The sequence below is a fragment of the Acipenser ruthenus genome, chromosome 1 (genome assembly GCF_902713425.1).
Source record: "Acipenser ruthenus chromosome 1, fAciRut3.2 maternal haplotype, whole genome shotgun sequence".
In the NCBI taxonomy this organism is placed as follows: Eukaryota; Metazoa; Chordata; class Actinopteri; order Acipenseriformes; family Acipenseridae; genus Acipenser; species Acipenser ruthenus.
The window spans coordinates 106,765,757-106,790,296 of NC_081189.1; the positions used below are offsets into that span (position 1 = coordinate 106,765,757).

At 37.3% G+C, this 24,540-nt stretch overlaps 1 protein-coding gene across 4 annotated transcripts in view; it reads left to right on the forward strand.

Annotated features, from left to right (window-relative positions):
• Positions 1 to 24,540, forward strand: part of LOC117421171 (calnexin-like) — a 40,676-nt gene continuing 16,136 nt past the window's right edge. The window contains exons 1-7 of one of the 4 annotated variants that reach the window (XM_059033546.1): positions 1 to 138; positions 15,574 to 15,762; positions 20,683 to 20,756; positions 21,763 to 21,821; positions 22,444 to 22,585; positions 23,533 to 23,614; positions 23,942 to 24,134. In XM_059033546.1, the coding sequence (XP_058889529.1) occupies positions 15,583 to 15,762; positions 20,683 to 20,756; positions 21,763 to 21,821; positions 22,444 to 22,585; positions 23,533 to 23,614; positions 23,942 to 24,134 (730 nt within the window). In that variant the 5' untranslated portion in view covers positions 1 to 138; positions 15,574 to 15,582. Of the gene's footprint in view, positions 139 to 1,006; positions 1,214 to 15,573; positions 15,763 to 20,682; positions 20,757 to 21,762; positions 21,822 to 22,443; positions 22,586 to 23,532; positions 23,615 to 23,941; positions 24,135 to 24,540 lie in introns of those variants that run through there. The other 3 variants (XM_059033537.1, XM_059033526.1, XM_059033530.1) reach the window with 3 other exon arrangements.

Consider the following 24,540-nt stretch of genomic DNA (forward strand, 5'->3'; position numbering starts at 1 on the left):
TCTCCTCCTTGCCGCCTTTTCACCCGAACAGAAAACGAGAGAGGCTGGCTCTAAGATCTGAGTGGGGAGAAGACAGGGTGTTGTTGGCTTCTTGGCTATATAACGAATATTTTTTTCGTGTGTGTGTGTGTGTGTGAGGTAAGTACCACCCCTTGAAACTTGAATTATTTTAAAGAAACAGTTTTTTTTTTTTTTTTTTTATATAATCTAACACGCCAGGAGTGAAAATAGATACGCGCATTTTTCAAGAAATACATATTAAAGTTAAATGAACAGAACATTATATTATTTTTGTTTTAAAAGCATTAACATAATACCCCCTTGTCATGCGTAGTAAAACCAGGCAGCATCGTAGCTGGTACTGCGAGAAACAAGAGTTGGCGAGGAATATGTTTATTAAAATGCATTTGCAGACCATGGTGTTAATAAACTTTGTCTTTATATATTAGTGGGTACATAAAGGGGGTTCCTTGTGTAGTTGTGTACAAATGTAGATTTTGAACTGTGTACCATATTTGTTAATGGTGACAGTTAGCACATCAGAGGTAGTCTAGTGTTAGACGCAATGTGGCCAAGTCTCACGAGAAAAAAAAAAAGCGGCACTGGCTCCCAGCCCGTTTCAGAGGGAGGGGAGTGGGGGTAGCGACTCTCAATAAAACAAGCCCACGTCCGCTTATTATAAGCGGACTTGTCAAAGTGTGGTTCACGCTTTTGTTCGCTGCGGCACACTCATCCTCGATCACTGTGGCCAACGCGCATGCCAGAAACGCGCCGAGCTGTACTACAGTAAAGACGCGGGTGTCTTCCAGTTTGCCTTTTATTTTTTAATGTAAGACTTGAATAATGTTATAGAAAGGCAGGAATACAAATTTTAAAAAAAAGCCAGAGATTCGGTGTAAAGTGCCACCCGTGCTTTGTTTGTTTCTGTACCTGTCACTTTGACAACCTCTCAGAGAGGGAGGAGGCAAAGCGAGCCATTGCTTGCAGTGCACAGGGCCGCCGCGAGCATGCTCAGTCGTGCATTTGGAGGCTAGCTTGACGTGTGAGACTTTTATTATTAGACCAGCCGTGAGCCCCGATCAGAGTCCTCTACCTCTTCAGTACTCTCCCAGAATCGTGGACATTCACAAGAAAGAAAAAAAAAACGGTCAGCGTAAAAAAAGAAATTGTTTTCATTTAGTTGTGGATTTGGAGATACACTTGAAGTGCTCAGGTTTGAAAACTAGTTTTTTTTCGTTTCCCTTGTTACAAAACGCCAGGCATTTTAATTCATTTTTCAACAACACGGAATTAGGGGCTTATAATATTAGCTGGCTTTGCAACATTTTTTTTTTCTTACCTGCAAATTGTTCGTGTTTAATGGCTGAATGGAAGGTGTAGTAACAAACTGTTATAAATGTTGCATCGTATATTGTGTTGTCAAACCATTTCACAAATGCACGCATGTTACAGTACGCAATGTAACTGCTTAAATTATGTTCGTGGACATTGGGTGAGGCTTTATACCTGTAGTTTTGAGCGTTTTTATGAGGTTATAGCAATAATTGCATGGAAGGTCTACAGTAGATACTCTAATTACTAGAATGTTCTTTGCATTGGAGATGGCCTGCTAGAACTCAGTTGCGGTCCCTGGTGTAACGTTATAGCAGCGTGTAACGATGTCTGGAATGGATCAAAGCTTTGTTCAAGATCCAGTTTAGGAAACACGTCATGCCTGTGCCTTTTGTGCTGACTAATTGTAGTGTACCATAGCTGGTGAGTTTACAAGGCCTATGCTTATGCCCAGTTGCCAGGAGATGGCTGTGCAGTAACTGATGCACACACTTCTCAGTTCAATTGGATATTTTGTGCATTTGCTATCTAGACAGTCTTCTGTAACTATTGAGAAATGTCTGGAGATTTAATTAAAGCTGTCACTGCCTCTTATTCTTAAATTCCCATGATGTTGGTAGTTCTGTAGGACATATTCACAAAGGATTTACCACGGTGCTTAATTAACACAATTTTTGTGTTTTCAGAAATGAGAACAAAAAAATCTTCAAATAAATAAGTCATGGTTAGTTTAAGATATATACCTTTAGTTGTTTCTTGCTAGTTTTGTTAGCAGTTTGTTTTTTGTTTCAACAAAAGATGGTGGAAATTCAGCACTGCAGTAAATACTTTGTGTAGTCCTTATGACTATATATATATATATAATATATATATATATATATATATATATATGATAGATATCTTGCCAAAATTAATACAAAAAAAAATTAAAATCGAATTCAACTTTTTCCATCAGTACTCTTCAAAATAATATAATAATAATAATATCTTTATTTTTATATAGCGCCTTTCATAGTGGACCACCATCACAAAGCGCTTTACAGAGGTAGGCTGTGAACTGTGCATTATATGCAGAGTCACTTACAATAGGACATAAAAAGGTTTACAAAGGCTGACAATTAGTGTTACTAAACTAGTAAAAAAAAAAAAAAAAACTTTTGTACATTAACTAATTTATTTTACTTTCTCAAAATATGATGCAAAAAATAACGTGTGAAATACAGTATCTGGACGAAGAGCTTCAGTGTCAAGGCTCAACTTAGTTGGAAGGAACCCAGGAGATGTTTGTATCGCCACCTTTATTTGTTGACTTGATATTTGTGTGTAATTTTCACTTTTCCTCAAGTTTCTTTTTAGTACTTCTGTAATCATAATTAATATGTGATTACTTATTGCTGTTAATTTTTAATCTGTGTTTTTTTTTTGTTTGTTTGTTTTTTAAATCTCCAGTCAAATAGCATTAGCACTATTATATAGCCTACCAGTGAGTGTTTCTCTGTCATGGATTTTGTGTCATACCCGCATAACGATTGCAGGTGAAGAATGCAATTTCAGGGTGGGTGTCCTCTCCATGGCACCAATCAGGGCATTAGCAAAATGCCAAGTCATGTTGGTCAGGTGACTTACCCAAGGACACACAGTGAGTTGTGGCTGAATTAGCATTCAAGCCCAAGGTCACCCCATATCTTTAGATGTTGGCACTGAGCCTCTGGCAGCCAACCAGGCTACACTGTCTTGCCTTTTATAAATGAAGAGGCAGCAGCCAGGAATAGACTGAAATTCTGTAACTGAGATCTCTAGACATTTGGTTACAGCCAAGCTTTGCTGTATTTCCTGCCAATCAGTATGTTTACATGCACAACAGAGTTGGAGCTGGGGTTCAGACACTCGATGTCAGTGATCTTATTCACAATGCACAATGGTCCTGACAGCTGACCTTCAATTTCTGGACACTGATATATTTCACATAATTATTTACTATACTATATTTTCACAGTAGTATCATCAAATTGTATGTAAAAATAATGTGTTAAAAATAATGTAATTGTATGTAAAAATAATGTGATATCTTGTAACAATTGTAAGTCCCCTGGATAAGGGTGTCTGCTAAGAAATAAATAATAATAATAATAATAATAATCAAGCAATATGGAGCATGATGTATTTTTGGATAATAATGGTATTTTCAGTTACGGTTACCACTGTCATTAAATATGACTTTCTCCCTAGTTGGCAGTTTTTATTCTCTGTCTGCTTTTAGCATGCTGGATTTTTTAACACTGCTCTCTACTTTTAGACTACATTAATACTACTACAACAAATAATAATAATAATGCATTAATGTAGCTTGCTCATGCCTAATTAAATAATGTGGAACTTATTAAACACCCCTCAGAATCTCTTTGTGGATAAATCTGGTGAAGTTTTTGTAGCTTTCAATTACTGTCAGAAACACATTTATAGCCAATAATACAATAATCAGGTATCTGTGATAATGTTTCAGTACCACCCTAATAATATTGCAATAATCAAATATTGTTGCAGCTTTAACACATTGACCCAGAATAGTTTTGCTTGCTGATATTCAGTGGGCTTGTGGAGCCCATCCTTGGCAGGTGTTCTTGGATAGAGTTGAAAATTCTCATTCCCATTACAGTTTTGCTCACCAAGCAGGATTTGCCTATCATCAGACAGTCTGCCCCAGATAACTGATTTGCATTCTGGGTGATCCTTAGCCAGGGATTTAACCCACTACATCCCAATCCAGTGAAGACGTTTTCCAAAGAGGCTTATAAACTGTATAAAATAGTAGCAGTTAACTCTTACAACCGGTTTAGAATGAAAGCTTTGATTGTGCCATAATGCCTGCAGACAAATGAAGAAGCTAAACAAAGTGAAAACAACATGTTCATTCATGGTTTTTCCATTTTCCTCAATAGTTTCGCTTTCCTTTTTCTGAGTGAATCATTTGTACTGATCTTGTGCTGGCGGTAATTTTTTGTTTTTTTTAAAGGAACTGCTGATTGCTCATGCACAGATCCCGTGTTTTTCATGTCAATCAAAAAATGAACCATTTTAATAATAAACAGGAAGGTAATACATTATTTCCAGTGGTCTTTATATAGACACTTAATAATGTGTCAGGTCCTCCTGTCATCACATGATAAAAAATGCCTACAAAATGCTATGCAAAGATTGGTGACATTGGTGCACAATCAAGGCAGTTGTCATGTTCACCATGTAGAGTGTGACAGGTAGGCAGACAGACATGATCAGTGTGGTCATTATTTTTATGAATGAGGACTCTAACCATTGTATACAATTGAACAAAAGCAGATACACATATTTGGCAAATAAGCTTTTTTGTTTCCTGTGGCTAAAATAATTAATAATAATTCACTGCTTTTGCTAAAAGCCACTTTTTTTAAAGCTAATTTTTGAAATCAAGTTTGCAGTTCATGAAACATTTTCAGCCTTTTTAGAGAGCTGGAAGTCGCTGAAGTTGTTGAATTGGCCCGGTCAGTATTTTCACATCTGTTGCACAGTAGACTTCTATTATTCTCTCGGTCAACTTTAGAGTAGTGGTACTGTGAAATAAAAATGAACAGATCTGTGTTCACATTTGTTTTAACCTGTCTCTGTATTTCAGAAACTGTTAACTGTGTATGCGTCGTTTACACAGCACATCTTACTTTACTTAATCTCCACTGGCTGGCTGTTGCATCAGAATTTAGTAAATAATTTTCATATATTTTTCCTATTTTTTTTTTTTTTAAAACCTACATTTTTTTTAATTGTACAGCAATGAAATAAGCAATAGGGATGTACATATAGTTTAATTAGGTACAGACGTGCTCAAATTTGTTGGTACCCCTCCACAAAAAACGAAGAATGCACAATTTTCTCTGAAATAACTTGAAACTGACAAAAGTAATTGGCATCCGCCATTGTTTATTCCATATTTAATAGAAATCAGACTTTGCTTTTGATTTTTTATTCAACATAATATTGTAAATAATAAAACAAATGAAAATGGCATGGACAAAAATGATGGGACCGCTAACCTAATATTTTGTTGCACAACCTTTAGAGGCAATCACTGCAATCAAACGTTTTCTGTAGCTCTCAATGAGACTTCTGCACCTGTTAACAGGTAGTTTGGCCCACTCTTCCTGAGCAAACTGCTCCAGCTGTCTCAGGTTTGATGGGTGCCTTCTCCAGACTGCAAGTTTCAGCTCTTTCCATAGATGTTCGATAGGATTCAGATCAGGACTCATAGAAGGCCACTTCAGAATAGTCCAATGTTTTGTTCTTATCCATTCTTGGGTGCTTTTAGCTGTGTGTTTTGGGTCATTATCCTGTTGGAGGACCCATGACCTGCGACTGAGACAGAGCTTTCTGACACTGGGCAGTACGTTTCGCTCCAGAATGCCTTGATAGTCTTGAGATTTCATTGTGCCCTGCACAGATTCAAGGCACCCTGTGCCAGGCGCAGCAAAGCAGCCCCAAAACATAACCGAGCCTCCTCCATGTTTCACTGTAGGTATGGTGTTCTTTTCTTTGAAAGCTTCATTTTTTCGTCTGTGAACATAGAGCTGATGTGACTTGCCAAAAAGCTCCAGTTTTGACTCATCTGTCCAAAGGACGTTCTCCCAAAAGGATTGTGGCTTGTCAATATGCATTTTAGCAAATTCCAGTCTGGCTTTTTTATGTTTTTCTGTCAAAAGTGGAGTCCTCCTGGGTCTTCTTCCTGGAGCCCACTTTCGCTCAAAAAGCGACGGATGGTGCGATCAGAAACTGACGTACCTTCACCTTGGAGTTCAGCTTGTATCTCTTTGGCAGTTATCCTTGGTTGTTTTTCTACCATTCGCACTATCCTTCTGTTCAATCTGGGGTCAATTTTCCTCTTGCGGCCGCGCCCAGGGAGGTTGGCTACAGTTCCATGGACCTTAAACTTCTTAATAATATTTGCAACTGTTGTCACAGGAACATCAAGCTGCTTGGAGATGGTCTTGTAGCCTTTACCTTTACCATGCTTGTCTATTATTTTCTTTCTGATCTCCTCAGACAACTCTCTCCTTTGCTTTCTCTGGTCCATGTTCAGTGTGGTGCACACAATGATACCAAACAGCACAGTGACTACTTTTCTCCATTTAAATAGGCTGAATGACTGATTACAAGATTGGAGACATGTGTGATACTAATTAAAGAAACTAATTAGTTTGAAATATCACTATAATCCAATTATTTATTATCTTTTCTAAGGGGTACCAACAAATGTGTCCAGGCCATTTTAGAATATCTTTGTAGAATAAGCAATAATTCATCTCTTTTCACAGCTTCTTTGCTTTATTCTATGACATACCAAAGGCATGCAAGTATACATGATAAAATAGTTTTTAAGTTCATCACTTTTCAGGAGGAATGAAGCATTATTTCAATGAGCTGTAAGGGTACCAACAAATTTGAGCACGTCTGTACATGTTTATACTCTTTTGCTTTTAATAGTTTAAATGTTTAAACTATAAGACTAAGTGACGCTGGCACATACAGCATACCCATTCCATACACAATTCAATAATACGTTGCTTAAGTTGTACTTACCAAGAAACCAATCCAAAACTGAAGATACGAAGAATACACTTCAGTGGAACAAAAACTTCAGATCATTTTGAAGAACACAACCCAGGACCATTCAAAACAGTTTTTTAAAAGTTTTTCAAAAAAGTTCACTTTCATTCAGAAATGCTAATTTGAAAATGGTAGTTTAATTACGTCTTCCTGGTAATGCAGTAAAAAAAAAAAAAAAAAAAAAAACACCACAAAAGAAATCAATATAAAGACGATTTAAAACAGTTTTTCAATAGTTGCCAAATGCTTATTTCAAAACTAAAAAGTTATTTACTTTTGATATTAGTTTAAAATTCCATTGTTATAGTTTGTCAAAAAGAAAAAAAAAAATCTTGTATTGTTTCGGTATCCAACTTAGTTGTTTTTGTTTAAGAAAATTATCCTGTTTACATGCTCCGGGGTGAGTCTTTTGCGCAAACGATCGACTGCAAGGCCAGCAGCAGAAAACACTCGCTCTGAGGGCACAGATGATACTGGATTACATAAATACGCCTTTGCCAGTTTTGCCAGCCGGGGAAAGCGCTCCATATTCGACTTCCACCATTCTAACGGAATGCACTGTAATGAAGTGCAAGGCTCCTTAAAATAATTTTCTACTTCACTTTCTACAACAGTCTCTGATGCATCTTGGAAGTAGTCATCTCCTAGGAGCATTGCCATAGCACACTGCACACTCTCCGTCTCTCTGCACTGTAACTTAGCTGCTGGCTCAGCTGTTTCAGTCCTTGTACTTGATGGTCCCTCCGCCTCGCCCTCGATAACTAATTGCAAAAGTTTTGCTTTTGCAACCGTTTGTACATTGTGAGAAAGAAAACGCACGTGTTTGCGCTGTGGATCCAACATCAATGCTACAAGTGCAGGTTTGTTGTTGATAGCAGTGTCATAAGTTTTTGAAATCCTTCTTAATGATACTGAAACTTAAACAGACTGTTCTGAAGATAAAACTGTCGTGGCACATTTTAAAACGGAGAGAACAGGTACGATGTCTTCTATCAGTTGCCACTGGTCACCACATAGCTCAAGGGTTTGAATGCGATCTGACAGCACTGCTGTTATTGCCCATCGTTGTTCTGTGAGTCGTTCAAACACATCGTGAACTGAATTCCACCGAGTTTTGCAAGACTGGATCAGGCGGTGTTGCTTTAGCTTAAGCTTTTTCTCGAATGCTTAGGCAGCAACAGTGCTGTGGTGAAAGTGTGAGACAAGCCTGCTTGCTGTAGCAATCACTCGATCAACACTGCTAACAAAAGCCATCATTTATTGTTAACTGTAGTGTATGCACAAAACAATTAACAAACTTCCACGACATGTGTTGGCAAGAACGATGTTGCTTGCATTATCATGAACGCAGATACCACACGGTGTTCAAGACCCAATTTTTCTGCTGCAGTATTAAGCCTTTGAGAAAGATTTTCCGAGGTGTGTCTTTGTGACAGGGTGCTCATGTCACGCGTAGGGGTAACCACTGCTTAAGCAATACAGAGAGACATGGGAGGTGGAGTTGAAATGCCAGCACAGGCGCACAGGATTTATTAATACAAAAAGGAAGTAAATAAAGGGGTAATGTGACATACCAGCGATGGTGACGCACAGAGGACACATACAACAAGCTGTACAAAAGGCAAAATAAAATATAGTACAAAAACTACAAATAAAAGGTGCCACAGAGGGCGAGCGCTAGCCTTATAACGAGGCGTCCTGCTCCAGGAACCGGCTACACTACGTAACCCTCGCTATACATTACTTGGGATCACTATCCCCTAAACTAACCTACTTATGAGCCAGTATTCATACAACGACTCCTGCTGCTTCATACGGCCTTGGCTGGGCATTGCCTTCACAAGGACCGCCTGCAGTTTCAGGGTTGCGTAGTTGTCGTTCCTGCAGAGCGGACTCTATCCTCTCGAATATACTCAGCTCCCCTCTGTACATGGCGTTGCAGTCGCTCAAAGCGGCACAGCCAATCATCCACTGCCCCTCCTTTCAACCAAACCCAGCAGGCAGCAAAGTCTCAAACAAGCACCCGTCTGTAAACAGTAATTTAATCACACAAATCAACTCCAAAAAGACACACAATAAACCCATTTCCACATACAAATTATACCAACACTCCCACATGTGCAGGGCAATCACCCTGCCACAGTCTTTCAGGCAAGTTTTCTCTCAAGAACAACAGACTGAAGCTCCCAATTTTCATCAATGTAATGGCACGTTATTGTAATGTAGCTTTCAGTGTTAAGTGCTGTCCAGCAATCGGTGGTAAGTGCTACTCTTTCAGCAACCTATAGTTTGTTGATAAGCATACTCGCACAATCCTCGTACCGGTGTCCCAGGAAAAAAGTTGGTCAAGCTCTAGAATTTAAAGGGGAGGTTCCATTGTTTCTAATGTAAACGAGCCTAGGCTAGGAAATATGTAGATCGAGCCAGGAAATAAGTAGATCGGATATATTAATGAACAATAAATCATTTAAAATTAAAGTTATAAGTATAATTTATATCAATTAAGCTCCATCCTGTGACATTACTAACTAGGCCATGGTGCACATAAATCACAGGATGTACTTGAAAAATGTTGCTTATACAGGATTATTATTTTATATTTGTTCTTTCATTTATTTTTACATACAGAACTTTGTATAATTAGGACAGAAAACGAACAGGATACTGGTTATCATAGTGCATGCATTTCATTTACAAGTCTGGGAAGAAACAATACATGAATTAGATAAAAACTAAAGAGTTAACATCTTTGCTAAACTGTGGTAAATACCTGTAGTTCAATACCAACCAAGATCGCTATTGTAAGAAACAGAGATCATACAGTATAATATAGGCTACTGTATATCAGCATGATTTTAAAAATGGTAAATTCCTGTAGTGCACAACCATGTAAGCGGGTCAGCAGCTCTAGCAACAACTGTCTAGGCAATTTGCTAGTAGTAGCAACTATATTGCTTGCGACCAAATTGCGCGAGGATTGTCCCGTATCACCCCTAACAACATATTGACAACTCAAGCAATCCTATCCAGTCAGCACACTGGTATATGTCACATGACCCTGTCTGCTCCAGTGAAACGAAGGGCAAAATCGACACTACGACAGCCAAAATATCAATTTATATTGAAGGCTATGATTTTTAAACAAAGTTACAAACTGGAATTACAAGCTACTGTACTCTGCTAACAGTCTCGGGTCCAAACCGTCAGCCTTCATTATACAATTAAATACTGATTTAAAAAAAAAAAATCAAACTGCTGCTGATGTTGGCTCGTACAGCTCTATGCAACTGCCACGGCAAAGCAACATTGATGTTTTGTTTTTGTTAATAAGGAAACAAAACTGAAACTTTGTTAATGCGTTTTTTTGGGGGGAGGGGAGGGGGGTGTTGTACTGTGTTCTTTAACAAATAGGATATAGCCAGAATACTGGATGCAGCATGCCACAAATAGGTACTGTACTTGTAATTCTACTTTTATTCACACGATCTCATTGCTATTATTATTATTATTATTATTATTATTATTATTATTATTAAGTGGTAGTAGTGACACATACTGAAATAAAGAAAATCAAAGGATAAAAACAGTACTAATATTATGAATAATTTAGCTAATGCGCTTTACTTGCTCTTATCTGATTATACTGCATTTAATCCTGTACTTTGGAGTACTGTAATCTGTCACAAGTGTTATTTAATCTGTAGTATTTTGTATTTAATTATATCCTGATGTAACTATCACTGACACTGTTATCTGCTCCATTATTGAATCGTATTTTGTCATATACTTGTACTTGCTAGAACCGAAGTAATTGTATTTTATCTTGCTCTTTAGTTGTATTAATACTTGTACTGTGATTCTTGAAATATATTTTTGTTTACGACTGTAAGTCACCCTGGATAAAGGCGTCTGCTAAGAAATAAATTATTATTATTATTATTATTATTATTATTATTATTTTTTATTTTATTATTATTTATTTCTTAGCAGACGCCCTGATCCAGGGCGACTTACAATTATTACAAGATATCACATTATTTTTTTTACATACAATTACCCATTTATACAGTTGGGTTTTTACTTGAGCAATCTAGGTAAAGTACCTTGCTCAAGGGTACAACATCAGTGTCCCCCACCTGGGATTGAACCCACGACCCTCCGGTCAAGAGTCCAGAGCCCTAACCACTACTCCACACTCCTGCCCTTCTTTAACTTACTCCAGCAGCTTTTTCGTTTTGGGTTGTCCTTTTACTATAGCGAACAAGGCTTTGGACCCAAACGGGGTTGTTATAGCGAGGGCGTACTGTATTTAGTATTTGACTTGTGTGTTTAATATACGAAACTTGCACATTTTAATATATAATGCGTGCACATTTGTTATTTCATTTTTGTTATTTTTCACCTCCCATAGTGTTCAACATTTAACAGAGGGTATAAAGAAGTTTGGATCAGAATCCAATATCATGCCTTACAAAAAAGTAGTATCCTGCAAGTATACTTGTGCCAAAATTGTCTTGTTTTAGTATACTGTTGGTATCATTATACTATCCTATTTTGGCACAAGTATACTTGCAGTATACAACTTTTTATATTCTCTTTGTAAATAATGCAACATAGGTCTCAAATATTGGGCATTTCTTAGATTGTATCTTACTTCTCTTTTGCATACCTGCATTGTCTAGATATGCACCTCCAGATTCTGACAAATACTTTTAGAAAACCAGGTGCAACTTCTGCTCTGGATCAAAAAGATATAATGCTCTGCGGCTGCCCGCCTATGTGGATAACTTTTGATGTTGAAAAAGTGTATGAACCCTGCAAGAAATAGAGGTCTACAATTATTTATTCCAGCAATTTTTTTGCAAAACTCAAAAAATGCTAATTCAAAAACATTCATACCCTGACAAGGAAAATTTAAGTAATAGCTAGTTGAGGTACCTTTAGCAATAATAACCTTTTTTAAACGATTATTATATTTGTCAATGAGCCTTTGGCATAATTCTTTAGTGATTTCTGACCATTCTTCAATGCAAAATTGTTCCAGTTCTTTAAAATTCCGAGGACTTCTCTTGTGCACGCCGCCTTCAACTCATACCAAAGATTCTCAATAGGATTTAGATCAGAACTTTGACTAGGCCATTCCAGAACCTTGATTTTATTCTTCTTTAACCATTCTGAACTAGATTATGATGTGTGCTTTGGATCGTTGTTGTGTTGGATCCTCCAGTTGCGCCTTAAACCAAGTTTTATAGTGGAGGGTTTCAGATGATTAGCCAATATCTTTTGGTATGCTATGGAATCCATTTTACCATGTATTGGAACTAAATTTCCTGTGCCATTAGAGGAAAAACAGCCCCGTAGAAGGATATTACCACCTCCATGCTTGACAGTAGGTATGGTGTTCTTTTTGTATGCCTCACCAGACTTTCTCCAAACGTAATGACTATGAACGTGACCAAATAGCTAAATTTTTGTTTCACCACTCCACAAAACCTTTGACCAGAACTCATATCCATCTTTCAAATGCCTCCAATGCATTGAAGATTCCTGTGCAAGACATTGCAGCGTAACCTGCTTTGCAATTTTAGCTGTTTATTTTATTTTTTTGTTTGCTTGTTATGTACATGTTTATGACAAGCAATGTGGCCTTTAATTGTATTAACACGTAGATGGAATGACTGCAAAACTTGCAAAATAATATCCCACCATCCTCTGCATATTATTTTCTTGGGTGCAACCACCATGCTGACTTTCAGATGAAGCCGTGTGACTGAAGTCACATCACTTAACGTTAGTGATGTGTATTTTTATTTTTTAAGGAGCAGTTGCAAAGCAGAATTCCATTCCCAAAATGCCAGTTCCTTTCCCAATGCCTAATTCCACGATTCTGTCCGTGATTCTGCAATCGTGGAAGACCAGTAGCCCTATCTTTGGCAGTCAATCTTGGATTATTAACTTTCCTCACAATTCTTCTACTTGTTCTTGGTGAAAGAACCTTCTTTCTGCCAGACCGAGGGAGCTTTGTGACAGTACTTCTTGATAATAGAAACAATAGTTGAAATTTGGATACTCAAATGCTTGGAAATCTTCTTGTATCCTTCTCCAGCTTTATGACAATAAAAATTGTCTGCCTAAGGTCTTCAGATAGCTCTATATTGCCATATTGACTTATTGGTAATGACAGCAATCATCCTGTGCCTAACCCTTTTTATACTCTAAGAATGTTCACCTACAATTTAGCATTTTCTAGACTTTTCTAGAATTAGGTTCTGCATTATCATATTGAAGGTTAGCGCTGTTGCCTCACAGCGCCAGGGGCCTAGGTTCGAATCCGGCCTAGGGTACTGTCTCTGTGGAGTTTGCATGTTCTCCCTGTGACCATGACTATTATTTTATTACAGCAAGTTGCAGTAGTAACTAAACAGGGACAGGAGCAGTTTTTTGACAGAAGCACGGAAATAGTGAGAAAGAAGTGAGCAGCAGTGTGGAGTAGTGATTAGGGCTCTGGACTCTTGACCAGAGGGTTGTGGGTTCAATCCCCAGTGGGGGACACTGCTGTTGTACCCTTGAGCAAGGTACTTTACCTAGATTGCTCCAGTAAAAACCCAACTGTATAAATGGGTAATTGTATGTAAAATAATGTGATATCTGTATAATGTGAAATAATGTATAATGTGATATCTTGTAACAGTTGTAAGTCGCCCTGGATAAGGGCGTCTGCTAAGAAATAAATAATAATAATAATGTCGCCATGGCCATGATGTTTAACCAACAGTATAGACATTTTAACCTGGAAGAGAAGAAACTTAATTTGGAGATAGAAAAACTAGAATTAATTAGAAAATAAACTGTTTATGGAATAAGAGTCTCACAAAAAAACCTGTAATTAAACTAATTAGAACAATACTTTTATTTGTCATCTGATAATAAATTAAAACTTCACATTTTTTAATGCAGTGTATATTAATTAAATTTGTAAATAGTATTTCTAATATTTTAATATTTCTGTGTGTAAACTGTTTAAGTATATGTACTGTACATATTTTACATATTAAACAGATTTTTTAAATACATTTCAAATAATATTATTGTCTGTGGAATAATTGATAGAAATAATTATCCACAATCAGCTGTCTGATGTATCTCCCAGAGCCTTCATCATTTAGTATTCCTTGTTACTCAGTTGCTGTATCATGGCAACAAAGACCTAGACTCAAGAGTTCACCTGGGGCGGAGGCTAATATTTTAGGCTAACAATAAGTCAGTCTAACTTTTTATGCAACTGGCTAACTTTCATTAGACTATAAGTGACAAAACTAAGACCGGTCCAGCAGTTTAGACTAATCCACTTTTAGTCTAAACCACTTTTATGCAGCCGGCCCCAAATTGAAAGTGCAGACGTGATCAATCCTGTGGGTGTTTTTTTTTTTTTTTCTTCTTCATCTGCTGTTCGCTTTGAGCTGCTAAACAAAAATGAAATATGTATGCACAGTGGTTTAGAGATAATATATAAAAAATCAATTTAACATCATTATTTTCTTTTACTTTCATTTTTATTTGTGCATTTCTGAGTTGTCCTGCATACCCCCTATGACCCTTAGAAATACCCCCAGTTGAAAAAACCCTGGTCTAGGGGATGCTCTTTAGCTGGCTGCATTGATTCTACACACAGGGCTGGATCCTACACTGGCTAGAGCATTCTGTTGTGTGGCACCTGTTTTCAGGGAATATCTTCTAATTTCACTTGGTTGTGCTGGTGGTTTAATAAATAAAAATACAGTGTTTATTACTGTGTTTTGAATTCCAAAGGTCCATTAAATTTTTTGATTAATTCAGTTATTTTTCTCAGAACTAAGATATATTCAAACAAAATTACATTGCATGCAACTTGTTTTATAGGCTGTTTTAAGCTCTGTATTTTTAGATAATTGTATCTAAACTGGGGCGGATACAGCAGTGTGGAGTAGTGGTTAGGGCTCTGGACTCTTGACCGGAGGGTCGTGGGTTCAATCCCAGGTGGGGGACTCTGCTGCTGTACCCTTGAGCAAGGTACTTTACCTAGATTGCTCCAGTAAAAAAAAAAAAAAACTGTATAAATGGGTAATTGTATGTAAAAATAATGTGTAAAAAATAATGTCTTTGTATGTAAAAAATAATGTGATATCTTGTAACAATTGTAAATCTCCTTGGATAAGGGCGTCTGCTAAACAACAATAATAATATTATCTCTGCTCTTTAACTAATCATTTTAGTTCCCCGCCCCCAAGGCTGATTTATTGACTCACTAATTAAAATTACTACAGTACATACAATAAAAGTACAGGTCTGTGAAAAACTATTTCATTGTTTTTTGGGTAGCAGCATTGAAATTTGACACAGTTTGAGATTATTAAAATAGACCCCAACGTCGACAAGAATAATAATAAAGAAAAAAACAAACAACATTGGTATATTTGTTTGTTTGTTTGTTTTATATTAAGTATTCATAAAAGATAGTGATATAAACGTTAAATGCTATGTAGTAAATCCGGCTCAGTGCTCTGCTGTAGTACTTTATCATAAGAAGGTGGACTGTCTTGCCCTGCACTGACCCTGTGTGTTTCTGATCAGAGAGTGAGAATGAAGCTGCGGTGGTTGTGGATGTGTCTGGGGCTGCTGTGCCTGGCTGCGGCTGTCCGCTCACACGAGGAGGAGGAGGAGGAGGAGGACGACGGCATTGACTATGAGGCCCAGGTCAAGAACTTTGAGGAGAAACCCACAGACACCAGTGACCAAGAAGGCAGCAGCCAATCCTTCCAGGTGGGTTATCCACTCTTTGTTTTGTCGCAGAGGTGTGGTCTTCTCTGTAGCTGCTAGTTGTAGGGCTCCTGATTTTCCGTTCTGGGAATGGGCAAATTCAGTTTTTCAAAATGATCAATTCAGTTTTTTTCCATTTTTCATAATGACCAATTCCATTTTTGTCATTTTTACCAATTTATTAAGAATTAACAATGTAATTTCAACATAAATAACATTTTTACATTAAAAATCTATTTAATTCATTTAAATTTTTTTATTTAAGTCCCTGAGATACCGTAGTCTTAAAGCAGTCCACTAGTAACAGTGTACTGTAAGTCTGTCAACAAATAAAGGTGTTTTGAAAAAACAGCTTATTGCTGGCATTACAGTAGTCGAAAATGAGGGGCATTATTAGAAAAGTATACAATTTTCATAAAATTACAAATTAAATACAATGTTCAGGACACTTATCTCTCCTATCTGTAATTTCATCTGCAACAATGCAGACTGGTTTATGCTGTACTTGCTGTAAAGCTGCTTGCATGTGTTTCTCGTATACCCTGGACAGATAGAGTTGCCTTAGTTAGAGCAGGGCTCTTCAACTAGTTTTTTTTTTTTTATTTAAGGGGAAAAAGTTAGGAGTAGGCGGGCCAGAGTATTTTACTCTGCACATTTTTAAGAAATAATAAATATTATATAACTTAATGTTCATATATTGAACAAGACTTACACATTTTACCATATGAATAGTACTTTAATAATAGAACAGTGTGAGAATTTAACAGAGTATCATTACAAATATTTTAAAATGTATGTGACATATTAATAGTATAACTGTTAAGAACAGAACAGCGCTTCTACTTTTGATCTTATAACTGCTGTGCCCTCTGGATACGTATTTCCAAAAGCTCCTTGTTTGGTTTCAAAATTCCGTTTCATATTGTATTCCTTAACTACTGACACATGTTTGTTGCACAATAAACACATTGATTTTGCATTCAGTAAAGTTGGTAAAATAAATAAATATTTATTGGTCCACTCATTGTTGAATCTACAATTTTCACCATTTTCTGTTACTAGCTATAGTAAAGAGAGCCATGTTATAGCAACACGAGTAAAAAAACTAAAAATCACTCTGAGTACGCAGTATTATTAAGGACTTAATGATAAATTAGAAATAATAAGTTATAAAACTAAAGGTTTCACCTCAACCACCATGCTGTTTCCTTGTGTTGAGCGAGTGATGGAGTAACGGATTTGCGATGATAACTAAATAAAGGAATACATTTAAAAAAAAAATTTAATCGGGGGGTTAACAATCATTTTTTCAGGTAATTTTCTGTAAATACAACTCCAAAATTATTCCACAGAATAAAACTCTCACAAAACAGCTAGCTGCTTTTTTAAACAACTCAACTCACAGAGTACACAGGCAGCGCCGCAACAGAGACAGAGGGTGCGGTGCGTTGGCCCATTTAAATAATAAATAAGTCGTGATGCACGGTTTTGATGTCAGAAAGTGGTATTGCTTGGTTTTCTCTGTATGCAATGGATTACAAATGTGACCTGCTCCCACATATGACCCCATGACAAAAAATGAGTTATATATTCCACAAATAGTACAGATTCAGCTCTTTCAAATGCCACCATATCTTTAAAAATGACAAAGTTCAGAAACTCATGATTAAAGTGAAGCAACAATTTTCAACTATGTACGTTTGCTATGCCTTTAGCAACGCATATTCAGGTTTATGCTAGACACTTAAAATTTGGCAGGCTTTAAGAGATTGGTCTAGTCTAATACTTTAATTTGGAGAGTGAGACACTTATGTATTTTTATTTTATTACCTTGCAACCTACAGGCCCTTAAAAAGTTGAGAATCCATTGGATTCTATGGGATTTTGTCAGGGCAGCTATTTGGCTGTTGGTGCAAGTGTGATGTGGCTTGTTCATTAAGTATCTCACATGGGTCTTATTGACAAAGCAATTGTGTTTCAGAATATAAGTTATCCAATATTTTAGTGAGCAAGCCATGTCAGGTGGATAAATAATCAGGCAATAAACACATGCAGGGCTAGATTAGATTATTTTTTACTTTTTGGTTGTTAAACAGTTAACTAAAACTTCTTTTTTTTTTTTTTTAAATAAAACAATAAAAAAAGAAAATCGAAATGAATAATATAGTAAGCCTACATAATGTATTCCAGAAGACTACTTTTCTAAATTATTTTTTTTCTAAATTAAGACTGACCGTAGCTCTTCCCTCACTTCATCTGTGTTTACAACCTCTCCCTCGGTTTCACTCCCTTCATTACGTTTTCTTCCTCTGTTGAATCAGACTCGTCTAACCCCAGATGAATCTTGGACACAAAAATAATCCTCAGATTCAGAGAATGCCACTCTCCACTTCCTGCAGCTTCAGATAAATTGAACTTTCCAAGATTTAAGCACAACTTCACTCTCCCGATTTGACATTCTCATTTAATGTGAAGTAACGTGATTATTTTAACTATAAATGAATACTTCACATTAAATAACAACTGCGTAAGTCTCCCTGGGTAAGGGTGTCAGCTAATAATTATAGCTATGTAGCTAGCTAATGGTATAATACCAATACATTGAAAGTATAACAACTAGTGACTGCGATTGCAAGAATATTATCATTTAACGTAGCCTAATCTTTGTAAATAATTATTAATAATAATACAAAAAAACTATCAAAATAGAAACTATAAAAACTACCGCGAATAGAATTCCTCAATGTTTTTCAACTTCAAGCCTCACTGAGTCTGTCAGAAGGATGAAAGTGCGAACGTCAGAAGGGTGTGCTTAACCAATCAGAGGCCGCCATTCGGTCACATGATAGCAACACGCTTCAAGTTGCCTTCGCAGCGAGCTATTAAAAACTTCATCTGGTCGGCGGCTAATGTGAAATCTGACCTGCAGATGGTGTTGTGTTGAAAGAGCAGACTTTCAGCTTTCAGGGGACGCATAACTTGAGGTAGTACACAGCGTAATTAAAAGAGCTCTCACACAAAAAGCACTCGACCGAAATGCGTATGTTTTTAAAACACTTAAAAATAAATATTTTAAAGCTGTTTCACATAAATACAGTGCCTTGCATAAGTATTCACCCCCTTGGACTTTTCCACATGTTGTAGTGTTACAACCTGGAATTAAAATGGATTTAATTAGGATTTGTTGTCACTGATCTACACAAAATAGTCCATAATGTCGAAGTGGGGAAAGAAATCTACATATTTTTCAAAATTATTTACAAATAAAAAACTGAAAAGTCTTGATTGCATCCCCTTTGCTGTGACACCCCTAAATAAGCTCTGGTGCAACCAATTGCCTTCAGAAGTCACATAATTAGTTGAATGGAGTCCACCTGTGTGCAATTAAAGTGTCACATGATCTCAGATTAACTACACCTGTTTCTGGAAGGCCCCAGAGTTTGTTAGAGAGCATATCTAAACAAACCGCATCATGAAGACCAAGGAGCTATCAAAACAAGTCCGGGGTAAAGTTCTAGAGAAGCACCAATCAGGGTTGGGTTATAAAAAAATATCACAAACTTTGAACATCCCCCGGAGCACCGTTAAATCCATTATTAAAAAATGGAAAGAATATGGCACAACCGCGACTCTGCCTAGAGAAGGCCATCCACCAAAACTCAGTGCCCAGGTAAGGAGGGCATTAGTCAGAGAAGCAACCAAGAGGCCAATGGTAACTCTGAAGGAGCTGGAGAGATCCACAGCTGAGATGGGAGAAACCGTCCATGGGACAACAATAACCCGGACGCTCCACAATGCTGTGCTTTATGGAAGAGTGGTCGAGAAGAAAGCCATTGCTGAAAAAAAACCCATATCAAATCTCGTTTGGATTTTGCCAAAAGGCATGTGGGAGACACAGCAAACATGTGGAAAAAGGTTCTCTGGTCTGATGAGACCAAAATTGAACTTTTTGGCCTTAGCGCAAAACGCTATGTGTGGCGCAAAGCCAACACTGCTCATCACCCTGAGAACACCATCCCCACGGTGAAGCATAGTGGTGGCAGCATCATGTTATGGGGATGCTTTTCATCGGCAGGGACTGGGAAACTGGTCAGGATTGAGGGCAAGATGGATGGAGCCAAATACAGGGAAATTCTAGAGGAAAACCTGTTTCAGTCTGCAAGAGACCTGGGACTGGGGCGGAGGTTCACCTTCCAGCAGGACAATGACCCTAAACACACAGCCAAAGCTACACTGGAGTGGTTTAAAAACAAGAACCTGAATGTCTTAGAATGGCCCAGTCAAAGCCCAGACCTCAATCCGATTGAGAATCTGTGGCAAGACTTGAAAATTGCTGTTCACCAACGGTCCCCATCCAACTTGACAGAACTTGAGCAATTTTGCCAAGAAGAATGGGCAAAAATTGCATGATCCAGATGTGCAAAGCTGGTAGCGACTTACCCAAAAAGACTCACAGCTGTAATTGCTGCCAAAGGTGCTTCTACCAAGTATTGAATACTTATGCAACCAACAAATGTCTTTTTTTTGGTTTAATTAACTTTTGTCACACAATAAAAAATATTTTGCACCTTCAAAGTGTTAAGTATGTTGTGAAAATCAAATAGAAAAAATCCCAATTAATTCCATTTTAATTCCAGGTTGTAACACTACAAAATGTGGAAAAGTCCAAGGGGGGTGAATACTTATGCAAGGCACTGTAGCTGTTATCAAGTTATAGTTTAGATGCCATTCTTTCTGTTTTCGCCTCTGTAGCAAAAGGAATGTTGGCGACATGCGACTGATTTTGTGGGAGCAGGTCACAAATGTTGAAGGATGCAATTTATTTGCTCTTCAGCCTACATATTGTTCTAGTTGCATCACTGTTGCAAGTCTGCTTAAGTCCTAATGGGCACCAGAGTTACCTGTCTCTTGTGGAATTTATAGGTGACATACAAGACTCCTGTGCCTACTGGCAAGGTGAACTTTGCAGAAACATTTGATGACGGATCCCTAGACGGGTAAGACACTGTGTAAAATACTGTAAAGCTAGCAGCATTTTGCTGCTTGTCTTGTGCAGTTTTGTTCATACGAGTCTATTAAACTGGATGTATTGGTGAGGTGGCTCTTTGGACTTTGCTTTTTTGGACAATGTGTGTCTCCATAATTTTAAACATATAGGGGGTCATGTATCAAGATCGACGACGCAGCGCTAAATTGGTGGAGTGTAAAGTAGAGCTCTGCCACAGCACAAATTTTACCCCATCCTAAATGTATTAACTGGCCCAAAATTAATGAGGCACAGCGTAAGCTGCCACATTTACATGTTCCTTGTTTGTTCGATTTAGGTAACTCATTTGGAGGGGAGGTGCTATTTATCTGACTAGTCTGAAAATCTCTTCTACGGGAGGCCTACTCTGCCTCTGTTCCTGGGTCGTAAAAAATATGTTATGACTGCTGCCATAATGCTCTTTCCTATCCTCAGACTTATTTGTGGACCCTTTTAGGGCCGGCGCAGCTGTTCTGCAGCTTCATAAATCTCATTTTAATATCGCAGGCTTCATTTACAAATGAGCTCCAGCTACAGTTTGCCCATGCATATAATTAAGGCTTGACACGCCTTAAAATTCATGGCTAATGAGTGGCATTGAACGGCAGAGTTCATTTTGGTGGTGCTAACATGGCCTTAACTTGCCAAAAATGTCATGATACATACGGGGCAATTTTAAGGCCGGTGTAAACTCGCCGCAGTGGACTTAACGCTATCGCAAATGCTTGATACATGACCCCCATAGCCTTAAGACTTCTTCTTTACTACTGGTTAAACAATTTAATAGTATCTGTTCACTGATATTTCCGTTTTAAAAGGTATACTGTGAAAATGAGAGAGTACAAGCAGTACCCAAGTACATGAAGTATTTTACTTGTATTCAGCACTGGGGATCATACAGAGAAAAAGTTGCCCCATTTTATGATTCTTCATTTGTAAGTAGTTTTACTTTCTTGTGTTTTCTTCTACCTGGTTAGATGGAAGATATCTAAAACAATGAAGGATGACACTGATGATGAAATTGCAAAATATGATGGTGAGCATTTGTTTCCTAATAAAAGTTGTTTATTAATAATACAAAAAAATACTGTAATTTCTTATAAGTTCAAGCTTTGAATAGGGCCCATTTAGCATGTTTTGTATTCCTAAACTTTGATCTGGAGAGAGAGTCATTCTGGTTCATAAATTATGTTTCTATTGAACTGCAAATGAGCTAGGTATGTTACATGTTGTATAAAAGTTGAATTTATGTGACCTATCCCCTCTGCTAGCTCCATCTACTCCTACACATATATAGACAGAGAGTAGATGGTGCTGACAGGTCACACTGGCACATTATTTGAATGGAATGAGAAAAGCAGTCCTGGCACTTGGGATTGTCCAGACAAGCTCAAAGCCAGATACAGGCAGATTTAGAAGAAAGTCGATCCGACTCAATGTTGCAACAAACCATCCCAGAACCACTCAGAATGATACGTTGTTTAATTTGTTTCTTTTAATTATTTAGCACTCGAGTGTTTTATAGTAATGGATGAACACTCCGAAAAATAGCAAACACAATAAACTAGCAAGGGACTTACTCCTTAATGAATGTATTGCTCATATAATGCAGGTGAAGTGACCTTATTTGCAATACTGTCCTGTTCATGTCCCATTAGGGAAGTGGGAAGTGGAGCCTTTGAAGGAGAACACCGTACCTGGAGACAAGGGACTGGTGCTGAAATCCAGAGCCAAGCACCATGCCATAGCAGCCATGCTACAGGAGCCATTCGTCTTTGAAGAGCAACCCTTAGTAGTGCAGTACGTACCTACTTACTTTCGTGTTTTACGAGAGATGTAGCTACTATATCTAGGCATAATCATTTACTGCTGGTTTCACAGACCCCAAACTGAATATTTTACAGGAGAATTTGAACAGAAAGAATTAGAAGCTACCTTAGAAAATGTAGTCCAAGATTAGTGGTCTCTGGGGTCTGAAACCAGACTGTAGTGGGTTTTATGGGTGTAATGTTGTGCTTAAATCTCTTTATCATCTTCCCTTTGCTACTGGGACCAGGTTGAAAAGTTGTTTCAGTCTCCTTTTGAATTTTGGATTAATTACACTTCCAGGAAAATATTAGGTATTTATAAATGGGAATTATACAAAAAAAAAAAACATGATGCTTGTAAGCAATCCTTTACCGTAGCATACCTAATACACTTTTTATACATGCTCATATACAGCGTCCCATGGATGAGGGCATCCTCTCAATAGCAACATATACATGCAGTTCTGTATCTTGTCAATAGAAACATATACATGCAGTTCTGTATCCTGTCAATAGAAACATATACATGCAGTTCTGTATCTTGTCAATAGCAACATATACATGCAGTTCTGTATCTTGTCAATAGCAACATATACATGCAGTTCTGTATCTTGTCAATAGCAACATATACATGCAGTTCTGTATCCTGTCAATAGAAACATATACATGCAGTTCTGTATCCTGTCAATAGAAACATATACATGCAGTTCTGTATCTTGTCAATAGCAACATATACATGCAGTTCTGTATCTTGTCAATAGCAACATATACATGCAGTTCTGTATCCTGTCAATAGAAACATATACATGCAGTTCTGTATCTTGTCAATAGCAACATATACATGCAGATCTGTAACTTCAGAAGTCCGCTGTTAATACCATTCTGTTGAGTAGCACCCAGGGAACAAATCGTCTGCATACTTCTGTGTGTTTATTTCAGGTATGAAGTCAATTTCCAGGACGGAATCGATTGTGGTGGTGCTTATATGAAACTTCTTTCTGCAACAGATGATTTGGATTTGGTATGCAGGAGATTATTTATCGCTTTTCATTTATAAGTAAAAAAAAGGCCTTATTTTAATTGTGTTAATTTGATTAAGATCTAATTATTTTAATAATATGGCAGAGAAAATCCTGGTATCAAACCTTTTAAAAAACTAATTTAAAGTTCACTATAGTAATTGGGCTTTTAAATATATATTTTTTAAACTGTAAAGGCTGTAACAGACTAAATGTCTTGTTTAACAAATTAATTGGACTGAGTAGCAGGATAGAAAAAAGTTCACCTATGTTGTGTAATTATTATTATTATTATTATTATTATTATTATTATTATTCTCCTCCTTCAGGAAAACTTCTATGACCGAACTCCATACACAATTATGTTTGGTCCAGACAAGTGTGGTGAAGATTACAAGCTTCACTTCATCTTCAGGCACAAGAACCCCAAAAATGGAGACTACGAGGAGAAGCAGGCCAAGCGCCCTGATGTTGATCTGAAAAAAATCTTCTCTGACAAAAAGACCCATCTTTATACACTTGGTACTCTCAAAATAATACATTGTTATTGTTTTAAACACAGTTCAGTACTATAAAACCCTTAATAGCAGCTGCCTTTTTTACATTTTCAAACTTAGACGGCATACATTTTAGTGTTGAAGTAAAAACAGTAAACCTTATTGTGGCAAAGTGGTTTATTGTGTACAGGTGCAGGAGTGCTGCAGTGCGTAATCAACAGACGGAGAGGTTTATAATCCAGTTGGAAAACGGTTTATTTTTTTAAACCAGGTCTAGTGACCCAGTAATAATCAACAATGTGTAGTGCACGGGGTAAATAATAACAGGGTTGCGGTCCCAAATAATAAACAACATACTCACGATACGTTATCACAGGTTCTCTCACAGGTTCTCTCACAGGTTCTCTCACAGGTCCTTCCGGGTTCTATTC